The sequence below is a fragment of the Microtus oregoni genome, unplaced genomic scaffold (genome assembly GCF_018167655.1).
Source record: "Microtus oregoni isolate MIOR12 unplaced genomic scaffold, Mior012 000011F_ref0000422, whole genome shotgun sequence".
In the NCBI taxonomy this organism is placed as follows: Eukaryota; Metazoa; Chordata; class Mammalia; order Rodentia; family Cricetidae; genus Microtus; species Microtus oregoni.
The window spans coordinates 18889770-18915606 of record NW_024543070.1 but is presented as its reverse complement, the minus strand read 5'-3'; the positions used below and the strand labels follow the sequence as shown (position 1 = coordinate 18915606).

Genomic DNA, 25837 nt, shown 5'->3' with positions numbered 1-25837 from the left:
AAAGCATAATTGATATTTGAAGAACACATATGGTATACAGCACTGTGTACTTTCCATAATTCTTTTTGCATGGAAAATGAGGCTTGAAGAATTGGGAAACAATAACTGGGCTGGGCATAGTGGTGCAGGCCTTTAATCCCAGCACTCGGGGTCAGAGAAGGCAGATCTTTGAGCTCGAGGCCAGCCTGGTTTACAGAGTAAGTTTCAGAACACCTGTCAGTACAACCCTTTGTTGAAAAAACAAAACATGGTTGCAGGGAGAGAATGTGAATCCATCACAGACTGGACTTGAGAGTCTTTGGGAACTTTTTTCCAGACTTAAACATTTCATTTCATTCTGAACATAGTCTTCAGAGATGTGATGTTCCTCAGCACAGCTCAGTTCTAACCCTTCTCTCACCTCTTTCCCACTGCATGCCCTTCCCCCATTACCTTCTCTTACATCTTACCTGTCTGTTTAAATGACACAGGATTTTCATTACTTGAGGCATAACCCCAGGCTATGTAGTGCCATTCTGAAAACAGTTATTATTATATTTATGATAATTGAGACAGTAAGATATATAATTACTATGTCCATGAAAAGGAAATTAATTTTTAAAGAGTTAGAAGCCTTAAATTCCTAACTCAAGGCAGAACTTTTTTTTCTATGACAAGACTTCTTCTCCCCCTACAACCTTTGTATTATAATGACATACCTTGAGCTAATCAGAGACTTGTTTTTTAGCAAAGGTAAAATGCTTCAGTGTGTTTTATTAATCCCTTGATTTGATTTCTTTTCATTAGTTGCCTTCCAGCTTAACTAAATGTCTACAGGCCAACTTTGATGTAAAGGCCTGCTTCCCCTTGTTGGTTCAACAGAATTAAGAACAGTGTGTAAAATATATACATGATTGGTTATATATTCATATAATTAGAAAGGAGAAGGTCGGGTAACCACTAAGGATATTTGCAGGTGTGTTTTGAAAGAGTGATCTTTCTGAAAAAATGCAAAAGAGTTCTGACACTAACTGCCATGAATTAGTGTAAACCTACAGGGAAGGGTCCTAGGCCCCAGTGAGATCAGGCTCCAAGATATTAGCACTCTGACCAGCTTGCCTCAAATCCTAGGCATTTTCATAGCTTATTCTGGCTTGACAATTGACTAGAACAACATGTACATATAACATTTTATTTGAAAGATAAAACTTTTACTAGTCAGGACCAGCCAAATTAAGAGACACATAGGTTGGAGCTTGGGAAAAATTTTTGTTCTCCAAATGGATGGAATTGGGGCATTCCACCCTCCTATAACAGTGGTAGATATACCAACCTAATAGCTCCTGTGAGTTTCTATAGCCAGAAATTTTGTTCAAGTTTCATTATGTATGCCTGGTTGTTGGATCTCAGTCTGACTCTCACTTTTCTCCAGGCCAAGCTGGCCTCAAAAGTTCCAATTATTTAATCAGATGGTTGGTTCCCTATCCCACGTCACCTTATTAGCATAAACTATCAGTTCTGGTGTGGGTAACTGAGGTACTACTTTTAAAGTTGAAGAATGTTTGTATTTTCTGATGAATCAAAAATAAAACCAGACCAATTACATAATGCACAGTACTGTGTACTTGAGTGTACTGTGAAAGTGTGTCACATACATGCTTTTTAGTAGGTATCCTGAGTACACAGTCTGCCTAGTCTACTCCGTGTACATACAGGAAGAGGTTAAGGCTGCTGAGTTTGTTTCCCCGTAGGTTCATTTTACGATCCTCACTCACCTATTCTCTCACTACTTCTCTTACCTGGTACGATTGGCTTTGAGCTTTGCTTTTCTTTGGAGTTTCTGCCTTTAACAGTCAGATTTACTCTTCTCTTCAGGGATCAAGTGGATTATTTGGTGTTTACTTCTTATAAAATCATAGGTTTTTATTCAGCCGTATAAATCCCTTTCTGTGTAGCTTTTTAAAGCATCATGTATGCTGTATGCTGAGCACGTTAGAGGCAGAGTCTAGGAATTCAAGGTCAGCCTGTTCTGTGTAGTGAGTTCCAGGCTATTTTGGGGGTACATAGTGAGACTCTGTGTTATCCGTGCTTTTCCCCCTCACCCCCTCCCCCTAAAAATCATGTAGACCTTCTAGGACTCCTTCAGCCTTTCAGTCAGAGAAAACTCACTGTCGTCAAAGACAGTATATGCTACTTGTGGAGTTTCCTCTCTGCCTGTTACAAAAGGGAAGCTGTCATCCACTCTACCCCGTCCATGTTCCTGCTGTTCACACCTGTGAGTTGAGGTTATTTTCAGTATAAAATACATGCTTTAATACGTAGTTTGAAAACAATGACATTGGTTTGTTTCATTTATTATATATTCAAATGGTAACAGCTTTAGATAAAATGTATTTTACCTTTTTATTTTTTTAAATCACTACTGAAAATTTCACAAGTCTCTGCTGTCCAGTGCTAGATGGTTTCCAGACTTTTTGGGAGCTCTCTTTATCACAGCTTTTCCCTGAGTATCCTCCATTCAAGTGCAGCTCTCAGTGAACACCTGCTCCAGGGACAGTAAACATGGTAAGGCAACAGCCAAGGCTTTCACCGTTCTGGAGACTGGCTCACCGTTATATCACTGGATGATTTTTGGCCTTTGGGTGATGGCTATGGGCTGAGATTCCCATTTAGCCTATAGTCAGCTAGAGCTCCTAGGTTTTCCCTACAGAGGGACCTGCTTCTCAGTGACATCAGGTCCACCTATCAGTGTGAGTGCAAGTGGGTATTTGGCTCTGTGTGTAGTTTTGATACTGTCAGTGTAAACTTAGATCTGGTCTAAGCTTTTGTCAGAATTGCTGCTGCCATTGTTCTTTATATTATCAACTTTCCAAATGTGTGTCATTTCTTCTATCTCTACTACTTTGTTTGTTTGTTTTTTTTTTTTTTTTTTTTTTGAGACAGGGTTTCTCTGTGGTTTTGGAGCCTGTCCTGGAACTAGCTCTTGTAGACCAGGCTGGTCTCGAACTCACAGAGATCCGCCTGCCTCTGCCTCCCGAGTGCTGGGATTAAAGGCGTGCGCCACCACCGCCCGGCCTCTACTACTTTGTTTATACATATAGTTTCTTCTTTCATCTGATCTGATGTTTTTTAATATGTTGTCTGAGATAAAGCATAAGACAGAACCTTTCAACTTAACCATTGGAAATCTCCTGATCGAACAGGTCTCATGTATAATTGGACTTTTGGCCAGTCAAGAATCCTTTCATTTTTATCTTGCTAAGACATCTAGATAGGACAGGTCTACACTGTTCCCCTCATGTCCCTTTCAGTATTGAGCATGAGATAATTATAAAGTCTGTCCTAGCAGTTTCTCTGTGAATATATGCACTCTGTATTCTTCCTAGAGCAGATTTCCCTACTGTCCTGTCCAGCTTTTCATGTCATTAAAAGTCAGTTTGAGAAACAGATTTGCAAGTATTGTTTAATTTCTGTGATCATGTCTATAATGTAACAATCACGTGTTGGATTTCTGCAGCAGCTCCTAACAGGTATTTAGCTTGCACTTTGATTCCTGTCTAGCTTGTTTTCCAAAAAGAAAGCCAGTCCCGTATGATCCTTAAATCAGATCATATCCTTTGCTTCAGGACTTTTCTCATCTACCTTTGCCATGGCTTCTAGAGACAGATGTGATACAGTCTGAAACTGTAGTAGCCATAACTCATGAAGTGTCCTGTCTCATTTCCAGCTGCCTTTAGTCCTACAGGACTACAGGTCTCCTCCAGGCCTGAGTATACTCTCTACCCAAAAGTCACCTCCACAGAAAGATTTCGCTAGATCCCCTCACCTCAGCTTATGTACTTTATAGCCTTCCTTATTATCTGAAATTAGTGGATTTACTTAATTTTCTTATTTATCTAGCCCTGCCCATTCTAATATAATGTTGTTTTAAAGTAGAATGATGCCTAGTACATACTAGGTTCCTAATAGCTATTAGACAAGCGAACTTTCTCAGTCTCCTTGTTAATAGGTGTTTTGCAGGCGCTCTCTTTCTGTATTCAGCTAGCATCTAGACTCTGATTCAGTTGTGTGTAGATGGTAGACAAACAGAGCTTTGTATTATGAATTGTTCTAAAGTCATCTTTATACAGGTACCATGCACATTGTGTGCGCGCGTGTATGTGTGCGTATGTTTGGGTTTGTGCGTACACAGAGGTCTTGGGTCCCTTGGTTACATATGTTTCAGGATGCCTGGTTTATCAGTTGACCCTAAGCCTGATCCTTATGATCATGCAGTTAGCACTGATCCATCTCTCTAGTCTGAATCAGATTTTGGGGGATGTGAAATTGAGAAAAATCTGGAGATTAAAAAAAAAGTTGAAAAAGACAGAGTCGAACAGTATTTCGTTTAATCTGTTTAGCTAGAATTAAGCTTTCAAACACCTAAGCAGATATTTTTATATATATTGGAAGAGTAAAAAAATATATGAGAGGCCGGGCGGTGGTGGCGCACGCCTTTAATCCCAGCACTCGGGAGGCAGAGGCAGGCGGATCTCTGTGAGTTTGAGGCCAGCCTGGTCTACAAGAGCTAGTTCCAGGACAGGAACCAAAAGCTACGGAGAAACCCTGTCGCGAAAATCCAAAATATATATATGAGAGTAAAAAAGATATGTTAGCAAACATTTGTGGACTTCCTCAGCTAGGCATGGTGGTGGTTCACACCTTTAATCCCAGCATTTGGGATACAGAGAGGCAGAAGGATCTCTGTGAGTTCAAGTCCAGCCTGGTCTGCACAGTGAGTTCCAGGACAGCGAGGGTTACACAAACCCTGTCTGAAACAACAAAACAAGCAAACAAACAAAATGTAGATGTAGCACTTACCTATCTGGATATTATTTTCAACATATAAGATCATCTCTACATACAAGCCATCTCTCCAGCACTGTTAATGGTGTCTTTATGTTAGTCTTTGATTAAAAGTACACTAAGGTGGGAATTTATTTGCTGTCAGAAATATTAACCTTTTTGTCATGAATGCAGCATCTGTGTGCCCTTTTTGATGACTTCCTTCCTAGTCCACCTTTGTTTCCTCTTCAGCTGTGCGCATCCTAAGAGCTAAGGAGCAATCAGTAGTTTTTACTTTTCTTAGTCTCTTTTCAAATTTATAATTTATGAGAGTAAAACAAGAAAGATGTATTTTAGTATTCCTGTCTCTTCAGCTTCAGCTAGTGCATTAAACTATACTTATGATGGTGAATTGCTCCGCTCAGGTTGCATCTCATTTGCTGCGTTGTGAATTAAGAATTACAAAGTAAATAGAGCTCTTTTACTATTGGGTTCCCTCTCTCCCAGTTTTCTCATTGTTAGAATGTCATAGGGTATAGCTGTATTAGCTGGAAATGTGTATTTTTGACCCAATGAAAAATGAATGCTCTGCATTATATATTTGATTTTTGTTGTGAATTCATATGTGTTAATATGGAGCAAAGTGTCCTTGAAAGCTCTGTGAATCATTTGTTTTAAACATTGATCTTACATGAATAGTTGTGAATTTTCTCAGTGCTTCTATATGAAACTCTAGCAAATAACAATTGAAGTTTTCATCTTCTCTAATTGTTGGAATTGCATGAAAGAAGTGAGGTGTCCGAAGAGAATTCTGACCCTGGATTCTAGAGGAATTCTTAGTGGTTTGTGCTTAGCCTTGTATTTTCCAGGAGCTGTAAGTTCTGGTGAAATTGGGATGTCTTACTTGTTCCTGGGCAGTCTTTCCTTTCTCCAAACTTATCACCTTGTCAAGTTAACAAAGCAACCCCCCCTTCCTCCCTCTTCCTTCCTTCTCCTGTCTGTTTACTTTGTGTAGGAGAGTGATGCCTTTCTTTTACCAGTTGGGGACGTTAGATCAAACTCAAGTAATCTTGGCAGGCTGTAGACACCTCCACCCACACAGTCATCTTGACTACCCCAGAAACTCTATTCTGTTTTGTTTCTGGTTTTTTTTTTTTTTTTTTTTGAGACAGGGTTTCTCTGAAGCTTTGGAGCCTGTCCTGGAACTAACTCTTGTAGACCAGGCTGGCCTCGAACTCAGAAAGATCTGCCTGCCTTTGCCTCCTGAGTGCTGGGATTAAAAGCATGCGTCACCACTGCCCGGCTCAGAAACTCTATTTTTTTTTTCCCCCCAAGACAGGGTTTCTTTGTGGCTTTGGAGCCTGTCCTGGACAGAAACTCTATTCTTAAGGTGCTTCAGTATTTTTCTTTTCTCTTGGACAGTGGTAGGAGTAGCTGAGGGACACTCTGCCCAACCTTGGCTATGTTTCAGTACAGATAATAGGCCTGTGAGGCATGGTTGATCAGACCTTCAATCCCAGTACTTAGAGGTAGAGGTAGGCAGATGTCTGTTTCAGGCTAGGTCAGTCTACATAGTAAGTTCCAGGCCAACCAGAAATGTATAGTAAGTCCCAAAGAATGTAGGGACTCCCATCTTTCTCATTGAGAGATGCCGAAAGCCAGCTTGGACAAAACTCATACGTTCCAGGGTAGGAGTGTGAGAATTAGAATTATTAATCAAAAGGAAAAGAGTAATAAGAGACAAACACAGAACAGCATTGGGAAGGACATTCAGTGAATACTGAATTCACTGTGTTTATTCTTCCACACGCTTATATACTTCACTCCAAAGGGGGAGTGGGGAGGCAGCAGACTTCATTAAGATGAAATAAGGAATAGACTTGAATACTCCGACATTTGGTCCAGATGGAACAGACCCACCACTGCACTCAAAATACTAATTAACTACATCCTAGGTCAGCATCTCTTGTTTGTAGCCACACCTGTTGTCAACAACTTTGAGAGAGCAAAAATAAGCTCAAACTCTCTGACCTCCAGTCCATGAAGAACAGGCTAACAGCTCTGTGGGCCCTCACGGGGAGATGGGACTAGTAATATCCCATGTTTAATGCGGCACCTTCTCTAGGTTTGCTGGTAGATTAGAAGTAGGGAACTTTAAAAATAATTTGTCATTTAAGTAAATTCACTGTTATAAATACTGGTTTGTGTTTGTTACTAGTGATGCTTTTTTATGCTCTTAATCTCCCTAAAAGTAGATTAGCATGACTTATTTTGAATAAAACTATATACGATGAAGTTATATGTGGAAAGCTAGGACCAAGTAAAGAGTAGCAGGCAGTATAATTGTCTTGCAAGAGTTTGGATTTCTTACTGAACTACTGGGGTTGGGGTGTTAAACAATCATGTAGGCTGAGAAATTCATGTTGATTCCCTCCCTCCCCCCCCCCCCCCCCCCCCCCCGGGACGTAAGTCTTTCCTAAGACTTATTTCAGAAAGAATCCTTTTGTGAGATTTGTATATGAGGCATCTAATGATTGATCTTCAACATCTTACTAACAAATATAGGACAGTTGTTATTCTTTAATGGCAAGGTCATATGATGTGAGGAGCTATCCAGTGTGTGCCTTGAAATGAAATGAAAGAATTGAGAGCACTGATTACCATTACTGATAGGTGGATTTGTTTGTGCCATTAGTTTTCCCTTTCTTTTTCTTAATCCCCATTCATTCTCTCTTAATTCTTAACCCTGTTCATCTGCTCTATTCTCTATTATTAACTTTTTTGATTACATTCTGTATTTTCCTCTTTTGTTTTGATGCCACATACTCGCTGTTTTATTAGTAGAACCTGCCTCAGTCTTCCTGTCGGGGCTAAATGCTCACATGCTTCTTGTTTGTGTTTTTTTATTCAGATTTCAGATTCTCTTAAGATCCCCCTGATACATACCACTACTATACTGGGGATTGAACCCAGGACCTCACACTTACTAGGTAAACACTCTACCACAGAGTGACCCCCCCCCAAAAAAAAACATACCCTTTGCTTTTACTTCTTAAAGGTTTGTAAAATGGGGCTGGAGAGATGGCTCAGCTAGTGGATACTAGCTGTAAACAAAGGACATTGAGTTTATAGTTCATGATCCTAGAGAGACTAAGTAATGAGGTGAACCCAGAAAAAAACATATATAGACCCACCCGGAAATTGGAAACAGACAAGATTACCTGGCAGAATTGGGAGCATGGCGGGTGGCGGGTAGAAGGAAGGGGAGAAGGGGAGGGTTGAGAAGAACTTGAGGGAATGGGATAGTCGAGATGGAGGAAGGACAGATATGAGAGCAAGGAAAGATAACTTGATCGAGGGAGCCATTATGGGGTTAGCAAGAAACCTCCTCGCTCTAGAAAAATTCCCAGAAATCCACAAGGATGACTCCAGCTAAGACCCTAAGCAATAAAGAGGGTGCCTGAACTGGCCTTGCCCTGTAGTCAGACTGATGATTATCTTAAATATCACCATAGAATCTTCATTCAACAATAGATGGAAACAGAGGTAGAGACCCACATCGGAGTAGTACTGGACTGAGCTCCCAAAATCCAGTTGAAGAGTGGAAGGAGGGAGAGCATGAGCAAGGAAGTCAAGACTATGAGGGGTTCACCCACTGAGACAGTGTGCCTGCGCTAAGGGGAGCTCACCAACTCCAACTGGACTGGGAGTGAATGAGCATGGGATCAAACTAGTCCCTCTTAGGTGGTTGGCAGTTGGGGCAAACTGAGGGGCCATGGACATTGGCACTGGGATTTTTCTCTACTGCATGTACTGACTTTTTGGGATCCTATTCTCTTTGGATGGATACCTTGTATTAGGGAGGGCCTTGGACTTTCCACAGGGCAGGGGGCCTTGCCCTCTCTTAGGTTGGAGAGGGTGGGGTGGGAGGTTTGTGGAAGAAGTGGGAGGAGGGGAGGAAGTAGGAATTTGGATTGGTATTTTTAATAATGGTAATAAATAAATAAATAAATAAATAGCTAGCACTGACTGCTCTTCCAGAGGACCAGGGGTTCAATTCCCAGCACCCACATGTCAGCTCACAACTGTCTGTAACTCCAAGAGCTGACAATCTCACACAAACATATGCACACAAAATGCCAGTGCACTTAAAATTTAAAAAATAAAAATATTTTTTAAAAGGTTTGAAAAATAGGGTCTTACTAAGTTGCCCAAGCTAGTTTTGGACTTATCTTCCTGCCTAGGTGGGATTTAAATCTGCGTCTTTAGGTCCAGGGATCTGAGACAGGTTCTTTATTGTGTAGCCTAGACTGGCCTGGATTTCCTTATCTTCCTGCCTTAGCCCCCTGCTCCTGGGGGGCTCTACTATGCCTGTCAAGCTAAAGACTTGACACTGATTTTATTATTTAACGGGAATGGGTATTTTGTCTGCATGTATGTCTGTGTACCATGTGCATGCTTGGTGCCAGTGGAGGCCAGAAGAGGGTGTCAGATCCTCTGCAACTAGAGTTACACCATTGTGAGCCTTGTAGGTGCTGGGACTCAAACAGCCAGTGCTATTCTTAACTACTGAGTTGAGCTGTCTCCCTGACAGATTAATTTTTTAAAGTTATATCAACTGCTGTTCCAAATCTAAATGTGCAGATTTTCCTCAGTAAGAGGTATGAAGGATTTCCCTTTCCTTACTCCCTTTCACGGTAGCCAGGTCAGGCTTGCTTCTCAGAGAGCTCTGGTGGAGATGTTGATGTGCACACTTGTCACCTGGGAAGTGAGTAATCCTGGAGGGGCATTGAAGCTTATTCAGCCAGAAAAGACTTCCCTTCCCAGGCCCTCTAAAACACTGTCCTCTTGAGCATTAATGCATAGTGCACCATCAACATTTTAGAGCATTAATGCTCTCATAGTACACCATCAACATTTTAGAATAATGTTCTAAGACAAAGGATAAACTGTCCATAGCCTTTGTTTTAGGATTTGTATCAGGAAACACACGACTTAAAGAATTCAGCCATTAAAATGGCCTTGCTCCTTACTATTTTGTATCTCACTTGTAATCAAGAATATAGTCCTTTATGTCTAAATTTTGAAAACATGTGAGTTATAAGATTTAAAAAATTGAGATGGTGTAAATTGAAATAGAATTATTGGTGCTGTGAGGGAATCCCTGTTACTGACCTCTGAGAACCACTAGAGAGGTCAGGGGGCGGGGCTGTTTGCAGTTCTGTGTGTCTGCCCCCCCCCCCCCCCCAGTGTTTTGTTTGTTTGTTTGTTTGGATTGAGATAAGGTCTTCTGATAACCAGATTGGTCTCAATCCTGTAATCCTCTAATGCACAGCAATTACTGGAATTCGCCACTACTCCTGGCGTAAAATACATTTTGAGCTTTAAGTCTTAAGTTTATTTTTTTAATGTGTTCTGATAATTTACGATAAGTTTAAACAAATGACAGTCTCTAGATTGTGATCTGTTAGAGAACTGCGTCTTTGGTCAGGTCAAGTTGACAACAGAGGGTGGAATTATAAGCTTCTAGGATCTAAAATGTTATACTTGGTGTGATTTTTTTTTAAAGGGTTTGGGAATATCAGAGATCACTTCCCAATTTTTATTTTGAAATTGCTTGCTACTTCTCTTTTTCCTTATTATTAAGTATAATAGGATTCTGGTGCTTAATAGCTGGCAGTCATAACTGTAATACTGCAAACAATAGCTATAATAGTAAAAATTTTTCCTGTGCGTGTGTTCATTTAAAATCAAATGTTTTTGCTATCGCACTTGTTTTCTCTGACATTCACTATAATGGAAAAATTAAAAATGCTGCAGGATCCACGGTGGCAGTAGGCAGCAGAGATGCTGTAGGTCCCCAAGTGGTGGTAGCAAGCCATGTGGCGGCAGACAGCAGGCCCTGAGAGCAGCCAGTCCCAGGCAGAGACACATGGCAGGCGGGCAAGAGACAGAGACATGGATAGGCACGCCATGCAGAGTGAGGTTGGATATTTATTCAAGGGGTTATGGAGAGGGAAGGGAGAAGGAGAGAGAAGGCGAGAAGAGAGAGACAGAAGGGGGAAAGGGGAGAAGTGGAGGAAGATGGAAAAGAGAGAGCTCAGGCCGGAAGCTGAAGATCAGCCTGGGAATGGGCGTGGCTTGTCTCTTAAAGAGATAGAAAATCATTACATTAACTCAGACAGTCTACTGCCTATGCCTTTATCATTCATACTCAGTTCATACCTGAGGTGAAACTGTCTCAGCACTAAGTATGTGGTGGGCCTGGCACTGCTAATGAAGTTGGCAAGACTGTCACCACTGCTTCAGTGCCGCTGAAGAACTACGTTCTCAGTGTAGCCTGAGTCCTTGCAAGCTGGACTTTGACACAGCCTGTAAAAATCATTTCTGGTTAAGTCGGTTGTGCCATGGAAAGTGTTGGGAGGGAAGGGAAAGAAAGTCCAGCACCAGTGTCCTCTAAGAACAGTTGGAGGGGCTTGTGTTCATGTCTGTGGAGCGTATCATCGTTTCCTTTCCCTTTGTTTGTTTTGTTTTGTTTTTCAAGACAGGGTTTCTCTATAGCTTTGGGGTCTGTCCTGGAACTAGCTCTTGTAGACCAGTCTGGCCTCGAACTCACAGAGATCCACCTGCCTCTTCCTCCCAAGTGGCGTGTGCTAAGACATCCAGCTCATTGGGTCCATCTTAATATCACCTTCACAGTGTTTTAAAAATCTTCTTAGTTGATCTGTGTTCAAATAAAACTTAACTTATATTTCTACATATGACAGTGAGAACAGCAATTTGGAGTTTTAATTTCTTCCTTTCAAGAACAACTACAAAATTTATTATTTGTGGATACTACCAGTTCCTTCCTTGGTGTTTCTTGGTTTTGTTACATAATGTCTGTACTTATAGACTGTTCAGGCAGATTGGCGCTCCTTCAAAGCTTGGAGCTACCTCTTCTGATACGAGCCTACAATATAACATTGTGAGGTCCTTACAGTTAAAAATGTATCCTAATAAACTGATAATCAGTCTGAGGAGTGAAGCTCCTTGGTGCTTTTGGTATCTCTCTGTTCTGGGAAGGCCAGAGTAAGAGGTAGGAATTAGCCTGTTTTCCAGTCAAAGAGAAAAATGCTTATAGGCATTTCTATGTCCTTCCCTCTTGCAGGTTGCCAACTTGGCCTGTTCAATCTCCAATAATGAAGAAGGTGTAAAGCTTGTCCGAATGTCTGCAAGCCAGTTAGAAGCACTCTGTCCTCAGGTAAAGTATAGCCAACAAGCTTATAGTATCTTTAGCATGGATTTTAGTAGAGTGGGTGTGAGTTTATTTTATTAGGTTTGCTTATTTTCTTTTTCTTTTTCCCTCCTTCCTTCTTTCCCTCCCTGCCTCCCTTTCTTTCTTCCTTTAATTAAAATAAAATTCCCTCTATTTTAAATAGAATACTGATACAGATAAACCACATTGCTTGAATAAATTTAAGTATCATTTTCTCTTTATCTCATTCTACTGCGTCCTTGCCTTTCATTTAAAATGTGTAGGAGGGGTCATCAAGAGGCTCAGTTCTGCCAAGTCTGCTGACCTTGATTCTATTGCCAAGGCCTATGTGGTGGTTAAGAGAAAACAGACTTCCACAAGTTCTTCTGTTTTCCACACATATGGCATTGTGTGCATATGTTGTGTGTGTAGTGCACAGCTTTCCGGCCAGCCTGTGCACCATTGTAACACTACTGTCACAAAGCATCTAGTCTGCTTTGCTGAAGTGTCTGCTGCACATAATAATAGTAACCTGATTGAAGGCTTCAGCCGCTGAAGTAAAGCCTAAACTTCTGTGTAATAGTGACACTTGGAAAGACAGGTAATTGGGCTGGGTTAAGTGTATTGCTAGAAAATCTCTGAAGTGCTTGAAACAACTAATTTTTTTTCTATTTTTCACTTACTTATTTGTGTGTGCTAGCACGTGCTTCATGTACTCATGGTGTGAGGACAGAGGACAGCTTATGAGAATTGTGTCTCTTCTACCACTCTATTGCAGGTCACTAGGCTTGTCAGCAAGTACCATTAGCTGCTGAGCCCTCACTGGCACTGGTTAGTGCTTGTCTGAATGTTCAGTGTTACTTGCGGTCTGTGAGGGAGTTCTCCCTGCCACTCAGGGATTCCTAAGCTCTTAGGTGGTGTTTTGATGGAAGAGGTTACCTTTCTGCTTTTCCAGACAGAGACCACGCACAGCTTAGTCTCAGACTTACATTAACCTCTATGCATGTCCTGCCAAACCAACAGTAGCCGTAGACAAAGGGAGGCACGCAGAGGAACTGTAGTAATGGCCAGAGGCTGCAGGCATCAGGTTTCTGTGTAAAGTCTGCAACCTTAAATGTGCTGTGACACTGTCATTGTGGCTCTTTCATGTGAAAGACCTCCCAAGACTGCTGTGATGGACCAGCTACCACCCCCGCTGTCTGATAGACAGTCTTTATACAGTCATAAAATGTGCACGAGACTGATTGCTGTGCACATAATTAACACAATAGATTCAATCTACTTTCAGGCTGACCAAATTGAATGAAATAAATTTAGGGTAGATTCTAAAGATTATACCTTTTCTCAAGTTTGCCATTTTATCCTCCCAACACTTTAATATCTTTGGTTCTCTGTTTCATTTTAAAATGCTTGAAAAGCGACAATGCTTCCACATATCTTCAGAAACAGATGGTAACATACGCTGATCACACCTACCAAGAGTATTTATATAAATGATCTTAAAGCCTAGGAAAAAAACCACAGGGAGAGTCTAGTTGATCCTAATGAAAATGCTGGAGTGTGTGGACCTGTGACTCGGCCCATATCACAGATGAGCACACTGCACAAAGGCTTATTTCTCTCCTTTGCAGTGTCACTTAAGATGGACCTCAAGACTGAGCTTCAGACAGTGCCCAAACCATCCTTGGTATTAGGGGTATGACCTGAGTAAAAGGCCTTTCCTGAGGGTGATTAGTCTTTATACGTGCAGAGCTGGGCAACTTGAGTATTGACAAATCCTTGGTATTAGGGGTATGACCTGAGTAAAAGGCCTTTCCTGAGGGTGATTAGTCTTTATACGTGCAGAGCTGGGCAACTTGAGTATTGACAAATACAAATTGGACAATGTGGGCTGTTTATCTCTCTTTAGTTATTTAGATAAGTTGCAAGAGACCCCATTGGCATTTCCCCGATGGCCAAGGGTGGTAAGACTGTTTTTCCTGTGTTTACCCAACCCTTTTCTGTGTATCTTTTGGAGAAGGAACTCTTCAGATCCTTTCACACATTCACCGACCGTAGTGAACAATGGGTAGTATGAAAATGACCTTACAGAAAACAGTGAAGAGAGGTTGTTCAAATGAGTTGGAAGGGGGGTGGGACTTGAGATAACGGCTCAGCAAGTAAAATCAGGGACTGCACTTGCAAAAGACCCAAGTTTGTTTCCCGGTACCCACGTTAAGAAACTATTGACGTCTATAAAAGAAAAGTACCTCTAGTCCATGCTCAAAAACTAGGAATCATAGAAAACTCCCTTAGCTTAGTTTAGGATATCTGTGAAAAAATGAAGATTGGTAACATTGTAGTTAGTGACTCAAGACAAGGTGGTTTACTCTTGAGATGAGAGAGAGACAACTGTGTGCACCCTTGCACTTTTCTGGGTGGTGGTGATAACTTAGTAGTTACTAGAAGATGGGGATAAGGAGAGAAGAGGAAAATGGGGAGCGCTTGCTAATACATTTGAAGTCTTATTTTTGGAGTAAAAAAATGGTAAAACTGAATGTAGTATCATTGTAACTATTGTGTCATTGAATTCTGTACTTTAAATGGATAAATTGTATGAATTATAAACTGTCTCTCAGTAAAATATTTGTATGTGTATGCTATACTGAGGCTGGATCCCTGTACGTACCAGGCAAGCTTTCTACCAGGAAGCTATGTCCCAAGCCCTATATCTATACTTATGAGCGCGCGCGCACACACACACACACACACACACACACACACACACACATATGAAGTTGTTATAAGTCAGCTACACCTGTGTTAAGATGACAAAAGAAAAAAAAGTCCTTGGAATTGGAATATAATACCTTTATTATGAATGAATTGGGGTAAGTTTGGCATTTCAGATACTGGTCATTATTGTATACTATTGGACATTATTGGCTACTTTTGTAATAGTGATGGATAACTGAGATGACCCTAAATATCCCACAGTAGGAGAGTAACATGAGATACCTATAAAATGGAACACTGAACAATGTATTAATATATACTTATTGATGCTGACATATTTAAAAGAAGGAACCAGGGTAGTTAATCAAATGTGGCCTATAATTTTAATTATATAATTTTTGATGGTATATTTGTATGATTGAGGTTTTTAAGAAAAAGCTTGAAATTTAATGTCAAAAATTATAGAATTACCTTCACAGATTGGAGAAATTAGAGGGAGCCTTTATTTGTTTATAGCTGCCTATTGTTTCCAAATCAAACTTACTGTTTTGGTGTTAAAGTCTAAGGCCTGCTGTTGAGTATTTCCTCTTTGTACTAGTTATGGTGGAGCACATGGTGTTATGTTTCCTAGTGACAGGGAGCTAGCTGTTCCTCCTGTTAGCCAGATCACCCCATGCGATTGATTTGAGTGACTTTGAGATAGATAGTGATGTGCGTTAATGTCTTCTGCAGGTTATCAATGCTGCGTTGGCCTTGGCAGCAAAGCCACAGAGTAAACTGGCCCAAGAGAACATGGATCTTTTTAAAGAGCAGTGGGAAAAACAAGTCCGTGTTCTCACAGATGCTGTTGATGACATTACTTCCATTGATGACTTCTTGGCTGTCTCAGGTAATGAAATGGTTCCCTAGAATGGCATGTGCAGTTATTGTCCAAGTCATAATCACAGACAAAACACCTTCAAATCTGGTCATTGAGAGTAAATTCTCTTAATGACGTGCTGGTTTCCAGTTTTATGACGTTCTGACCTGTGTTCAGAGCAGGGGGAGTTGGAATGGAGCTGTATTTCTCACGGTGGGGCTGCTGTTCATCCTGGAAGAATTAGTTACTGGACTAGCAAAACCTTTCACTGCTGGTATAGACTGAGACCCTCTGGCTGTGACCTGTGTAGCATATAACTATCCATCCCTCTTGATATTTGAGTTTAGACCTTTGTCTTGGTACTGCTGGTCATTTATTATGAGCCCATGAAACTCAGAAGGAACCTCTCAGCTAGTTTATTGTAGAGAATGCTCTCGGAAAGCTCCTGTCTGTCGGGAGTGATTGTAGTGTACCTGACTGCTTCCCCAAAGACTGTGTCTGTCTGACGCAGAGAGAGAAAACAGAGAGGAAATATTTAAGTGCCATTTAATTATGAACTTGAAAAAAGTAAATCTGAGTAATTCACGTCACAAAAACAGTTGATTTCATTATATAAACATAAACTGGTAATGACATAGTAAATTGCATTCATATAGAACATGTCTGTCAAATGAAATTTAGCGTTTATCTCACAGAAATAAATTTCAGTCCTATCTCCTTAGAGTTGAGTAACACTAAATGCATTCTCTATTAACAGGGCCTCTGTTGCCCCTGGCTGTGTCTTCTCCTTGGAAATGCCAGGCTTCCTGAGGCTAGTGGCTGTGGGCAGATTTAGTGACTGGGTTCTTGTAGAGCTGAAACTACCTGTCACCCCAGGGAACCACAGGCTGGAATGTGGAAGATGTGAGTGGCAATGGGGCTTGAAAGAGAAGCAGAACTTAAGTACGTGCACAGCACAGTCCTCCAGCAGTGACCTATTTAAGGGTGACACTGTGTTCTGCATACCAATGTGTCCCTGTCTTTGCATGAACTCGAGATGATAGTTTTCTTTTTGGCTTAACTTGAGAAAGTCGGGTGTAGGTTGTATGTTAACTGCAGGAAGACAGGGTAAAATATAAACCATGCTGCCTCAGAACTACCAAGCTGCAGATGCTGCCACTTTAAAACAAAAAATTCATTTGCGAGTACATTGTTGCAGGTGCCAAAAATGCAGCAATGGCCTTTTTGGGAAATCTTGGCCTTCTGTTGTTTTTCCCAATGAAGTATGGAATTATTCTTTTTCATAGGTTTAGGGAAAAACATTCCACCTTCATAGCACATTTTTAAGCAAACAACAAATTTTGGAAATCTAAATGCAAAGCCCCCTCTGGATAGATACTACATTCCTACAGTTTTTTAAAACTAGGTTGGATATGTTTATCAGGCTTTGTTTCCAGGAATTTTCATTCTTTCTTACAGTAAAGTAAAATATCTTACAATCAAAATGGCTCTCATATAACAGATAACAAAAGGGATTCAGTATCAGCATTTAGTGGGGTCCAGACAGGATTTTTTAGGTTATTTTAATATAAAACAGAAGACCAGTAAGGAGAAATCAAATTTTTTAGCAGATTCACTTTTTTCTGGCGAAAGGGTTCAACTTATGTAAGTAGGAGTTTAAAGGAGGTTGACTTGGTGCAGAGCAGTTGAGCCAGTTTCTGTTTAGCAGATTCAAGCCAGAATTGCTGTCTGAAGTAGTGCTGCTGCAGAGCATCTGCATCCTGGCTGCCTACTTGTGGTGTTGTCTGTTATTGTTCTGTCACAGACTTGGGGAGGCATGCAAGCGATTAGTGATCAAGGTGTTTTTAGAGCAGTGGTGAGGGCCAAGCACTGGGTAGAGTCCTAGTAGACTAAGCAGTTAATTCATAGCACTAATCCTGTCCTCTGGAATTCATCCATAGCCAGTAGTCCAGACAGGGATCGGGCCCTGTGAGACCCTCCTCTGTCCGTGATTGACTCTTGTCAGGTCCAGTGCAGGCAGCGTGGTGTCCTTAGCCCATGACATGACACTGCAGTGGCTCTGTCCCCTAAGTGTGCCGAGTAGCATTTGCTTCTGGCTCACCTCTAGGTCAGAGGAAACATAAATACTGTTTTTAGTGTCTTTCCAGACAGTCATGTGTGTTAGTAGAGGCTGTAAAGGAAGGAATGATGGCTTCTACAGGTAGTTGAATTAGAAACCAGTTCTCGATATTGACCTTTTGAAGCATAAATGGTACATGCCATCACACACACAGGACCCCAATGTGCTTCTTAAAACAGACTGCATTTGCTACCTTTGTCCTAGCTCTTCTACAAGAAGCTCTCTCCATATGCTGTGCCACACACTGTTGTTGACAGGGAACCATGTCTTTAACTGACATAGCTTCCAAGAGCTGTCATATAGCCCAGGAAAGGAGACAGTCATGTTGCCACCACTGCAGCTTCATGTGTGCTGGTATATTTGCCGCTCACCCTCTTCTGGGTCTGCCTGTATAGCTCTGCCTCTACTGTCATGGTGCCTGTGTGCAGCTTGCAGCTTGCTCCTCAAAGTACAGTTCCCTTGGCCCTTTGGCTTGCTTCCCCTTTGCTATTTCAGATAAGATTGGAATTTCTTGCTCTGGGGTTTCTAAAAACAGTGTCAGGCTTTGAAAGGAAATGATTTGGGGTCTTCAAATCTAGTTGTGTGCCTAGTAGTCAGCTGAATTCATAGATTTCCCTCTCCAGAGATTACAGGTGTCATGTAACTGTTTTCATCTCAGATGTATTTTCTCACTGCCCTAGAGGGTTAAACCTGCTTCTTAGCACCCTCTGATCTCGATCTTGCTGTCTCCTAAATACTATTGGCATCTCCTGGAAGGAGAGAAAACACTGGACAGGTACAGCCTGATGTTGACCTGTTTTCCTGATTTAGACTGTTTGTGACTTTTGTCAATGACAGTCAACAGTAAAGCAGTTATTGAAGGTGGCGTGCTTGTTTTTATTAACATTGCTTATTTGGGATATGAGTGGTCATACCGTGGATGTTTTTAGATGACAGAGGACAACTTGCAGGAATTGGTTCAAACTCTATTCTAACTCTACCCTCCTGAGTGCCGGCATGCCAATGTGTGCTTGTGCCCAGCTTTGTATATAAAACTTTTGGCATAGTGTTTGGCACCAAACCTGTCCTCTATACATACAACATGCCATGCTACTATGTCACCCTTTAGTAGAAGACCCGATCCTTCCTTCATTCAGCTTTTTGCTTGTTCCTCAGAGAATCACATTTTGGAGGATGTGAACAAGTGTGTCATTGCTCTCCAAGAGAAAGATGTGGATGGGCTGGACCGTACTGCTGGCGCTATTCGAGGCCGGGCAGCTCGAGTCATCCATGTAGTCACCTCAGAGATGGACAACTACGAGCCAGGAGTTTACACAGAAAAGGTTCTGGAAGCCACCAAGCTGCTCTCCAACACAGGTCTGAAGACTGTCCCCTGTCCTAGTGTTCTCCTGGGACCCCACAAAGACTCCCAACATCATTCCAAATCCTGCGGGATTATACACACAGAATTCAGCTCTGGTTTTGTTTTTATACACACTGGGTGGCTCATCATACTAGCGAGAAGTTGGTTATTAGACAGTTCATGAGCACATTTTCCTTTATGTGTCTGTGATGAACTATGAGTATGCCAAGCATGCATTGCATGAAGGCAGAACTCCCATACACATAAAATAAATGTTTAAAAAAAATTGATGGCTTTATTGGATGAAAAACAGGCAGTGGTTTCAGCACGGGCCTGGCACATAAATGACTGCTTACTATATTTAGTTCTGTGCTGGGATGAAGAATGGCAGATCTTTACCTCCTTCTGGACCTCTAGGTGTGTGCAGAAGTGAGATTGGCCAGGAACCAGCAAAAGTAAAGTAAAGCTTTGATGATGCCTGTGCTTTAGTTTAGTTTGTGCATAGCGTCCTGCTAGTGAATACATAAGAAATGAAGGTGGGTCCCCCCTTTTGAAGTACTGCAAATTGAACCCAGAGCCTCTTACATGCTAGGCAAGTTTATTACCACTAAACTACTATTCCAGCCTTTGTAGGTCCGTTCTTAAGTTCTCAAAGTAGTTAGTATCATTTCAGTTCTCAGTCATCCAATTCTAGATCAGAATCTGCTGAGAAGGTGATTGAGTCCTTGCAAAATATTGTCCATAAGTTCACCTATGAACATGTGGTCTATTTTGCTGGTCAGTACTGGGAACAAGAGTAGAAACACAGGATTTTGTCCTGAGCTTGACTCTACTGCCTATTCAAGGATTCAGGAAAGGATTGTGGAGTGCTGTCTTCTTAGTGTGACTTGCCTGCCTCTTGTCTCCATAGTCATGCCACGGTTCACTGAGCAAGTGGAAGCAGCTGTGGAAGCCCTCAGCTCAGACCCAGCCCAGCCTATGGATGAGAATGAGTTTATCGATGCCTCCCGCCTTGTATACGATGGCATCCGGGACATCAGGAAAGCAGTGCTGATGATAAGGGTGAGTAACCACATTCTAGACATTTCAGCAGCTTTTTCTTCTCTTTTGCTAACTTGATCAATGTGTTGTTCTGGAGCTCAGCAGCTACAGTGTGGTATATTAAACCACGAGTTCTGGAACTCAGCAGATAACAGTGCGTGTATTAAACCATGGGTTTGAGCTGTTAGAATGAGATAGAATCCAAATATAGACCAAACAAAGAGATCTAGCATGATTGAGCTTAAATTAATTTTGGGAACTTAGTCGGATAAACAGAATAGTTAGAGTTACAGGGGAAACTACAGAAAATAGTCTCTTAAATTTCCGAGAAGGAGCTTCTTCTTAAGGTAAGTAAAGTTACTGTACTTCTTTTCAGAAGAACCGCTCCTCTCCTTGAAGGGAACCCAGGCAGCAGGTTAGACTTTGTTCAGGGTAAGGAATGGCAGCCCCTGATGATGCTCCATGGCTCATGGCCAAGTGCTGAGCAGAGTGGAAGTACTACCTCTGAGTCCTATGTCACCCTTCTCAGACAAAGCAGCCGAATGACCTAGACCTCCCTGTGAACTGGGATGGGGTAGGGTTCTGAAACTGCAGATTTCTCTGTCAAACATGTCTTGCTTGAGCCTTTGTCTTCCAAACTACCTTTTCCAAAGCTAAGGCTCTGTAACGGCGTAAACACATGCAGACAGATTGTAAAAATATATATATCTATAGCTTTAATGTAGAAATAGACTTACAGAACCACCGTTCCCGTGGAGACCAGGAAGCAGAAGGGACGGCTGGGAGCATGCTCGCCAAATTTATAGGCAGACATTAGCCCGAGGCGAACACGCCCCCCAAGGGGCGGGACCTATCCCTACATCTCCCCTTTTTGTCTAAATAAGACAGAACCAAACCAAATACAACTATATACAATAACAACAAATAATAAATATAACAAACAATATTGAGCACAAAAGCTTTGCTAAACATTCTATCTCAAGGAGTCCAAATAATGTAGAGAGTAACTACAATTATATAATCTTCAACTCCGTCAAAGATCTGAGAAGGGAATAAACACTACTCAACAAACGAGATACATCCAAAATGTGCAACAATTGACAGAGACAACTGACTACCTGGGCAATCACCCAAAGTCTTGTTTGCAATGTTGAGTCAACCAATTTTGGCTAAGGCCTAACATAACTGACATACCATTATTAAAGGCAAGGAACTTTTCAAAACTATCTTACCCTGTCTTGGCAGGATATGACAGTCCTGTTTTATCCATTGATGCACGCTCTGTATCTGTGTCAGTGGTTGAGGTATGGGCATTTCTTTGCCCAAAGGCCAGTTCTGCCAAATAGAAAGACTCCAGGTGGAGTGTCTTTGGTGCGCAACATTCTCTCGGGAATAGAGCGGTGTTGCCAGGAGCAATTGTGTCTCACTATCACGAAACTCTGAGTTAGATTAAAGGCCATTTTCTACAGCTCTTTGAAGAGGTTGAAGATTATCTATCTATACTGAGTATAATCTCTATATATCTAAAGAACCTGATTAGTCTAATTATAAATGACAAACTTAGATGACTATTTATCTATATAATTCTCAATATCTATCTAACTTAAAGACTAAGACAATAAACAACTGTGTAACAAATGAGGATAATGTACAAATATACATTGCAATATGGTAAATATATATCAATACACAAACATTATATAAGTATCTTAATCAGAGGTAGAAATGTACATTGCAATATGGTAAATATATATATATATATGTCAATACAATATATGTCAATACATAAAAATGTTTTAAACAGACATAGAAACATGCATGCATACAATAGTCAATATAATTTAACTTTGTTTCAATATACAAGAATTGATACCAATATATTTGTCTAAAAGCAGTAACTCACAATTATAAATCTATTATCCCATCATTCCCTCTTTTTTTTTTTTCAAAATGATCCCTGAGCTTATAAAATTCCTCCCCCAACCTCCCAACCCCTAAATGATGTCCCTAAACCCAGGGGTAAACTTTACTGGGAGAGGGGACATCGTCCTCTAGAATTACTTCCAGCTGTCATGGGGCCGATGTTCTTTCTGGGGGATCCTGTGAAAGTAAAATGATGGTTAAATTTCAAGATCAATGTCTTTTAAAATTGCAAATAGTCTCTGAGTATTTTGTGGAGGTCTGGCCAGAATGTTGTACAAGATGTGCACCATTTCAGCTAACCAAGTTGGGATCGTCTTGTGCAGCTGGTATCCAAAACAGGTCTTGTAGTAGCACTATCAGTATCATGACGTCATATCAACCAGGTAGAGTTGTTGTTGTGGGGCCCCATCTTCTTCCTGGAAACTTCAAATGTCACTTCAGGAAAAACTCATTGTTCATTGTAAAAAACTTAAACATTAATCATATAGACATACATATATATATTCAATGAAAGGCATGATAGATATATTCAATGAAAAGTATGATAGATATGGAGAAAAGCAAAGATGTTTTCTAAACTCATATTTCTTTCTGTCCCATATCATGGCTCTTGACATGAGACAGAAACTCCAGAAACTCTGGGTTTTTCTCTTACTAACAGGCTTGGAATTGGAGAGGGACTGAGCCAGAGTCCAACTTCAAAACCAGCTCTATATATTTATAAAGAAATGTTTAATAAGACATATAAATAAAAATTAATACTTACAAAGTGTGTCCATCCATCAGTAATTAAATATTCAGGGTCCCTCAATTTCTTTGAAGATGAGTATTTTCCTGTGGAGATAAGAAAAGAACCCTGCCTCCAACCTATCTGTATTTTTTACCATCAGTATGTTCGCCATCCTTATGAAAGAATTGTTATTTATCTTTTCCAAGTGGCTTCTCTTCTTCAAACCGAACCTTTATTAATTTTGACGGTATCTACAATTTTTCCTCACCTGTGGAGATAAGAGCAAAACCCCTTCCCCAGCGTAGCACATCTCCTGGCTTCCATTGTGAGGTCAGCACATCCTTGAAAGAAACTGGTTGATTTAGTTCAGTAGACTTTTCCATTATCCAATGTCTTTCTGCAGCCGTTGTTCCCTTCTCATTAGCGTTGAGAAAATTCAAGGTTAACAAAGCATTATGTAGCCTATTTCTGGGGGTGTTTTCCACCCCTTTCTGTTTGTTCAACATATCTTTTATAGTTCGAATTGATCTTTCTATGACTTGACTGCTTGACCTGTAGGATTGTATGGTATACCTGTAACATGCTTGATATTGTAATAATCAAAAAACCGTTTCATTTTCCTAGAAACATAAGCAGGACCATTGTCCGTTGTTATTTGTGTAGGTATACCCATGATAGCCATGACTTCTAATAAATGAGTGATTATTGAATCAGCTTTTTCTGAACTTAAAGCAGTTGCCCACTGAAAGCCTGAATAAGTGTCAATGGTGTGATGAACATATTTTAATTTGCCAAATTCTGCAAAGTGGAACACATCCATCTGCCAGATTTCATTCCTTTGGGTGCCCTTTGGATTAGCCCCTGCTGGCAGTGGCGTTTGGTTATAGAAAGAGCAAGTAGGGCATTTCTTTACAATCTCCTTAGCTTGTTGCCATGTAATTGAAAACTCTTTCTTCAAACCTTTGCTATTAACATGATGTTTTTTATGAAATTCAGAGGCTTGTAGCACACTACCAATCAATAATTGATCAATTTCTGCATTACCTTGTGCTAGAGGACGTGGCAGACCCGTATGGGATCAGATGTGTGTTATGTACATAGGGCAAAGCCTGTTCCTGATCAAATCTTGAGCCTGGAGGAACAATGAGGTTAGTTCAGTATCATCAGGTATAAATTCAGCAGTTTCAATATGTAAAATAACTCTTTCTGCGTATTGTGAATCTGTAACTATATTAATAGTTTCTTTAAAATCCCTTAGCACCATAAGAATGGCATATAATTCTGCCTTCTGGACAGAATTATACGGACTCTGTTCCACCTTATCCAAGTCTTCTGATTTGTAACCTGCCTTCCCTGATTTATTGGCATCAGTATAGAATGTACGGGCTCCAGTTATTGGAGCATCACGGACGATTCGAGGAAGAATCCAAGAAGTTCTCTTTATGAAGTTAAGCCGCTTGCTTTTTGGATAGTTGTTATTAATGTCTCCCAAAAAATTAGCACAAGCTCTTTGCCATGGTTCATTATCTTCCCATAATTTCTTTAGTTCATCAGCAGTGAAAGGCACTATAATTTCTGCAGGGTCTATGCCTGCTAGTTGACGAAGTCTCAGGTTGCCTTTTATAATTAACTCAGAGACTTTCTCCACATAAGTTTTCAGTTTCTTACTTGGTTTATGTGGTAAAAAGATCCATTCCAGAATAATACCATCTCTCTGCATTAAAATTCCTGTAGGAGAAATTTTTGATGGTAGTATGACGAGAATACAATCGAGCTCTGGATTCACCCTGTCCACATGTGCCTGTTGTAATTTTTCCTCAATCATTGTCAGTTCCTTTTCTGCTTCAGCTGTTAATTCTCTGGGACTATTTAAATCTTTATCACCATCCAAGGTTTTGTTCAAATGAATTATTAGATCAGGTGTTATTCCAATAGCTGGTCGTAGACTGGAAATGTCTCCTAACAGTCTTTGAAAGTCATTAAGAGTCCGTAGGCAATCTCTCCTAATTTGTGCTTTTTGTGTCTTAATTTTTTGCAAACCTATTTTATACCCGAAATAATTAACAGAATCTCCCTTCTGAATCTTTTCAGGAGCGATTTGCAATCCCCATTTAGGTAAAAGTATCTTTATTTCTTCAAACAGTCTGTTCAAGGTATCCATGTTTGAATCGGATAACAAGATGTCGTCCATGTAATGGTATACTATAGATTTGGGAAATTTCTTGCGTATTATTTGCAATGGTTGGTTCACAAAATATTGGCACAGGGATGGGCTATTTAACATACCCTGGGGGAGGACGGTCCAGTGGTACCTCCTCGAAGGTTGAGAATTATTATAAGTAGGCACTGTGAAGGCAAATTTTTCTCTATCTTCTTTTTGCAAAGGTATAGTGAAAAAACAATTCTTTAAATCAATAACTATGAGAGGCCATCCTTTTGGTAATAAAGAGGGCAAAGGAATTCCAGATTGCAGAGGGCCCATAGGTTGAATAACCTTGTTGATGGCCCTGAGATCTGTCACCATTCTCCATTTACCTGATTTTTTCTTAACCACAAATACAGGAGAATTCCTAGGGCTGGTAGATTCTTCTATATGTCCAGCATCTAATTGTTCTTGTACCAGCTGTTCTAAAGCCTGTAACTTTTCCTCAGCTAAAGGCCATTGCTTTGTCCATATTGGTTTCTCAGTCAACCATTTTAGAGGCAAGGCTGTTGGTATCTCTGAAGGGACATCAGTTGCTTGTTCTTGTACAGCCCGAATGGCCGGTTTTCTCCATTTGTAATATCTTTTAATATTATTCTCAGAAATATAGGCTCTAGAAGTAGCAGGAGTGTTAATTTTGGTATTCCATTGTTGTAATAGGTCACGACCCCATAAATTCATTGCGATATTGGCTACATATGGCTTTAATTTTCCTATTTGTCCCTCTGGCCCTATACATTCAACCCATCTCGTGCTCTGCCTTACTCGAGATAGGGTTCCAATTCCCAGGAGCTGAACATTTACATTCTGAAGAGGCCAACGCGGATGCCAAGATTCTGGGGTAATGATACTTACATCAGCACCT

General features: G+C 40.7%; 1 protein-coding gene across 1 annotated transcript in view; it reads left to right on the top strand.

Annotated features, from left to right (window-relative positions):
• LOC121453178 (catenin alpha-1) overlaps positions 1–25837 on the top strand; it is a 135445-nt gene that overhangs the window by 96926 nt on the left and 12682 nt on the right. The window contains exons 10-13 of the mRNA XM_041659708.1: positions 11954–12046; positions 15488–15644; positions 18889–19089; positions 19986–20137. Of these exons, the coding sequence (XP_041515642.1) occupies positions 11954–12046; positions 15488–15644; positions 18889–19089; positions 19986–20137 (603 nt within the window). The remainder of the gene's footprint in view (positions 1–11953; positions 12047–15487; positions 15645–18888; positions 19090–19985; positions 20138–25837) is intronic.